The sequence below is a fragment of the Diadema antillarum genome, unplaced genomic scaffold (genome assembly GCF_040938485.1).
Source record: "Diadema antillarum isolate AM-2024a unplaced genomic scaffold, OU_Dant_1.0 scf00000099, whole genome shotgun sequence".
Lineage (NCBI taxonomy): Eukaryota > Metazoa > Echinodermata > Echinoidea > Diadematoida > Diadematidae > Diadema > Diadema antillarum.
The window spans coordinates 1,179,770-1,185,581 of NW_027270988.1; the positions used below are offsets into that span (position 1 = coordinate 1,179,770).

General features: G+C 38.4%; 1 protein-coding gene across 1 annotated transcript; it reads left to right on the forward strand.

Moving 5' to 3' along the window:
• Positions 1–810: 810 nt before the first annotated feature.
• On the forward strand, positions 811–1,761 carry LOC139718768 (uncharacterized). Its single transcript, XM_071630232.1, has one exon. It carries the CDS (start codon positions 811–813, stop codon positions 1,759–1,761), a length of 951 nt encoding a protein of 316 aa, XP_071486333.1.
• The last annotated feature ends 4,051 nt before the right edge of the window (positions 1,762–5,812 follow it).

Sequence of the window (5,812 nt, forward strand, 5' to 3'; positions counted from 1 at the left end):
GCCCCGAACATGAAGTGTTCAAACTCAAACGTGTTTCATGTTCTCACTGGTCGCAGTTAGCAAAAGACTTCCTTATGTCCCCCCCCCCCCCCCCCCCCCACCCACTTCCCACACACACACACACTAATTTTTTGCATACTGTAGGAATACTAGGATGTAACACTATCTCTACACTATGCTAATCTTGTCAGCTTTTACACACGGATGTGCGCTCTTGCTGTCCCACACACATTGACATGTGGTGAGGTATATGAGTGGGGGGGGGGGGGGGACATCAGAAGAAGATCTTCTTCTTCCGACCGATAAGTACATCACTCTCAAAGAGTATTGTCGTACTGGGTGCTATAGGTGTGACTACAAGAGCAAACATCACATCTGGTGCAAGAAGATAAACTTAATGGTGCAAGTAATTGTACCTCCTTAGTATGAGAGTTATCAGAGTGTAAGTGGTTTCAAACTGCTCCAAAAGGTCTCGAGAGACGAAGCTGAAACCACAGCTGTGGGAAGGCCGTTCCAGATGCAAACAACACGTTGGGAAGAAACTGTGTTGATAAGAGAGGATTCTGCAGTGATGTTGCCGGAGTTGGATGTGGTGGCCTCTGGTCAGGTCTGATGAATGATACAGGTATGGTGGGGCAGCAGGGATAGCAATAAGAACATGATTGCAAATGATAGTATCATAATCAAAGGAATTGTTAAAAAGTACATCAAAACAGGCACTTATTTTATTTTGCATTTATTCAAAATAAAATGTTTGTTCTTGTTTTATTCAGACCTCCAAAGTGTATAAAGGCCAAGATCGATGTTGCTATGACTACAGCTGAACCAGCATCAGATGCAGTGATGACGTCAGAGGAAGCATTTCTGTTCATTCAAGAAGTGTTGGGAGTGACGTCATGTAAAGACAAGATGGCCTCCGATCCAGTCGCTTTCTTGAATGAAGTCTTGTATTCCTGGCAAGAAAATATACCATACCAGACGGTCGTCAGTATTGCTACGCCCAAGAAGGACAGACATCTTCCCACATTGCCTGAGATCAAGAATGACATAATGGCGAAGCTTGGAGGCACTTGCTACCACAACAATATCGGCTGCTACATGGTGATCAAGGCTCTTGGTTACCAGGTAACCCTTGTCCCCGCTGACGTCATCCGTGCAAGCAGCGACCATGTGGCCATCATTATCTTCAGCTTATCGGGGGCAGGCAGTCAGCACATGGCAGACGTAGGTGCCGGAGGTTGGCCGACATTCCAGCTGATCCCACTGGATTTTGATAGGGAATCTCCCGAGTACCACAAGTCCTTCTTGCGCTACAAATTTGTCCGACAAGGTGACCACATCTTACGCCTGCACAATGCGGAAAGTGACCCAGTGGGAGCTAATTACTTCAAGGCGACCCTAAAAGACGGATGGTACACTTACGCCTCCATCCATTACAACATGCCGGTTGAAGTGTCTTATTTTGATGAAATAATGGAGATACTTCATACCCAAGTTCAAGATGATATGATACTACTGAGAAAAATACGATGTGTAACTTACCCCAAGGGACGATTTGTCTCGATATTCAATGCCACGCTCTTGGAAGAGCAAGAGAATGGATGCATAAAGAAAACTTACCTCAAGTCGCGTGATGAAATTATTGGCGTGTTCAGACGTTACTTTCCACAGTTTGATGAAAGTGTCATACATGCAGCGATGGATGATGAGTTGGTCAAACTAGATTTTGACCGGGAGGAAATCGTACTAACTTGTTTATGAAGAGAGAAAGTTTTAGTCAACTCTCACAGACCAAATATCGTATGCAATATCTGGTGAAATTATACTCAGGGACAGAGAGATTTATGCAATGACGGCAATAGACATTAATATGCATACACGATCTAGGCCTATATTGTTAAGCCCATACAATGTGGTCGTTCCAGAAGGAAATAAACCCAAATTTTATTCTACTGGACTGATTATACGAAATTTGCAGTAGGTTTCTTAACTGAAATAAATAAGTTTTAATTAATTGCATAAAGTCTGTGGCATACCGTCATGCATTATAAGACTCTTGGCTTTCAATTGTAAGTAGACCAAAGGTCAAATCCAGTCCAGTGCTTACATCCTTGTCCACCACCATGTTCATTTCAACTCAAATGCATATATGGGTACCTAGCAATGCTGGGGTAATAATAATGGCAGGACCCTCTGGTACAGAACAGTGACAACATCGAAGAGGCTTCCCTATATAAAGAAGACCAAAAAGAAGACCAATTTCAGTTTCCCTAAATTACTTTCTGGTATATTTCTATGTAGTACACCTCTATCGGACTGTATTTGGTAGTTTTTGATTGCTTTAAAACTGGTTAAATGTCTGTTGTTATTGTGCCCAACTCATTACCAGTTTTGTCCCAAACATTTGTGTCATAATCATTATGTGCCAATTATGTGCCATGGTCGAACTGATAGTGGAAATATAGGTCAATTTCAGCATGGAGAACATGACATTCAGACAGTTTTTTGTTATTCAAACATTGCATGTGAGTTGATTTAGCAGGCACAATTAAATTGTTGAGTTTATCAGACACATTTAATTATCAGTGACATGTATACATATGAAATTTCATAGAAATTTTATGCACTTTTTGCCACTGTAAAGGACATTATAAAACATGACACAAAATGAAGTAAGCCAGTTATTCCCACTCATTGTAAAAACTCTTGTGAATCTTAGGATAGAATGCGCCTGATTTTGGTATTGATCCACTATTGACTTTTAGATCAAACTTTAATTATAATGTTGTATTTTAGAACAGTTTTACTGTGCATTCTTTTTTCATAACCTAAAATGTCAGGTAGCAGACATGAAACTTTGAGTGTACCAGACATGACAGTTTTGTCCCTTTTTTGGAGAGTTTACATTATTCTTTTTTTTTTCAGGTATGGCTGGTCTTTGTTTACACACATTGTGACTGGAATTATGTATAGTCTCACAACATATCTTTGTAATCTGAGAGAGGTTGTTTAATTTTGTATTTACATACCGTAGCAACAACAGTGTATTATATACACACATATACATACAGTGACTGTGTATATAATATCATGGCTGGAAGGAGGACTCATCAGACATAGTATTCTTTCAGTTTAATGCCTTTCATGTCAATATCAAGCTTTTGACCTTTTGACAGGTCTTCATTAAAGCTGTGGAAATCAAGATAACAGAAGGCAACCAATTTGCACCAAAAACCAGAACAAAATAAAGTTATGTCCGCTGGTTTCTCATTCCCCGCCGTGATTATACATGTACAAAATAATGCAGCACCCATCACGTACATGGCCAAGGCATACTTGTATGAACATGTTGAGATTTCACTTATTGTCAAGACTCCGGAGGAAGACATAGGACGCCAAAAATTTGAGTCAAATAAACTCATGAAATAATATACTGCTGATTGTGCAAAATTTTACATCACCATCGCAGCTGCGTTCCAGAAGAATTACTTCCACGTCAATCATGCCAAGTTTTTATGTTCAATGCTTTTATACTGACTCGTTATTGTATTATGACGTTTAACGCTGTTGTCAGGATGCGCACGGGGTGCTAGGATGCCCAGCGTATGCGCACATCCTTGGTAACGTGGTTGCAATACTTTTATGACTTAATTGTTATTGTTCTCTTAGTATCAAAATTTGAGAAAGAGTGAATTGCTCGAAAATTTGTGTGCTGAAATAAAATGTTGGTAAATACAGCATGAACTTGGTTTCAAATTTATTTATGATGGTATTATCACACCAGCACATGTACAACTTGATCAATATACTTACAGTATAGCAGATAATACACACACACACATCAGACATAGTTATATACACATATATAAACAGTTCATAGGGCGAATATACATCCGAAAACGAGGTACATATCTTAAGCGGAATTCGCTTCAAAGGGGAAATTTTTGACACCCCTTAACCCTAACTTACGGGGGGGGGGGGGGGGGGGGGGGGGGGGGGGGGCATAATGCCCCCCCCCCCCCTCAACGAATTCCGCGACCATTCCGGTGCGCAATTTTTTTTGACCGCGCCGCTCGCTGACTTTTTACTTTCAAGTCTCACGCAATTTTTGAGACCAAATTTGTCGTGCCCGGGCATACTGTTCCGAAGCCACGCCCCTTCAAAAAAATTTCGTCAACCCCCAAATTGCTCAAAAACGTGATTCTGTGTACAAAGTCAATACATGTACAAATTGTGTTTTTTCAATTAATTCATATAAAGATTCATATTTTTAATTGCAATGGCTGAAATCAATTTATTTCAGTGTAATTATGCTTCAAAAAATGTGTATGACAAATTCTGCTGAAAAAACAACAAAAAACAAGTTAATAAAAACAAATACATAAAAAAATTGATAAAACAATAAAAAACATAAATTAATTTTGATACTGATTTTTTTTTTTTACTCACAAATGTTCGGAATGTCACTAGGAATATTTACACCAAAAATCAACATTCCATAAGCTTTTATAAGCCAATTACAGACGAAAATGAGGTTTTTTGCATGTATTTGCATGATTCATTAATTTAAAATAGAAAATACAAATTTTTTGAAATTTTAACTTAACAGTCTTGTAGATTACATCCGGCTTTATGTTCATGCAAAATTTTGCGGCGATCGCGCGATCAACGGCCGAGATCTGAAGGGGGGGGGGGCAATAATGCCCCCCCCCCCCAGGAATTCAAGCTCGCTAAATAGCCCAGGTAAGTTAGGGTTAAGGTTTCACAATGTTTTTCAAAGCCATATCATTGATCTGGGGCCTATGGACTACTCCACAGTAGGAGATACCGGTAGATGGCGTAGTGTGTACAGATTTTGTAGATTGAGGACTGTACCATCAATACAAGTTAAAGGGCTTGTATAGTTTTGGTTGCGACCTAATTTAAGGTCTCTAACATTTTTTTGGCGAGATGAGAAACCTTTTTATGAAATATGAAAGAGCATGTAATTCCATGAGGAATTCAATGTTTATTTGATGAAAATTGTTTTTGAAATGGCCGAGATATCCAAAACAGAGCAATTCAGATAAAGTGTGGGACCCACGTCTTATTACAATCGCTTTGTTTTACTTTGTTTTTGGATGTTTCAGTCATTCAAAACCCAATTTTCGTCAAATAAATTTTGAATTCCTCTTAAAATGGTATGCTTTGTACTATTTCACATGTGTTCTTTTGGTATCTCACAAAAAAATTAAAAGCCCAATTCTCATCCCCACCAATACTGTACCATCCCTTGAAGGGAGATTATCAGCGCTGAAAAAAATTAAAAATGGGTGTATATATTGGATGTGAATAGAAAATGGGTCATTGGGGGAATGTGGGTATATTTGCTTTTTCTCAACAAAAAAAAAGTTGTATCTTTTTCATTAGAGAATTCAATGGTGTACACATGTAAGATGCATTTTGTGCTCTTGTCAATTCAATGCTTCATTGAACCTGTATTAATGCATAATTTAAAAAAAGGGCTAATACTGTACATTGTACATGTATTTGCATCTTTCCTGAATATTACGCTTTTAATCAAAATTACCCGAAACTATCATTTTTTTCCGCATTTCCCCATATGGCTGGAAATAGCGTTCATTATATATATATATATATATATATATATAGAGAGAGAGAGAGAGAGATATGTATATATTGCATGATTTCATAGGGTCAGTGTGTATTTACACAGAGCGGCAAGTTTATTTTTTTGAGATGGTATGTGTCAGTGATGTCAACAAACTCTGAAAGTTACTAGAGTTGTTTTTTTATATTTTATGACTACTGA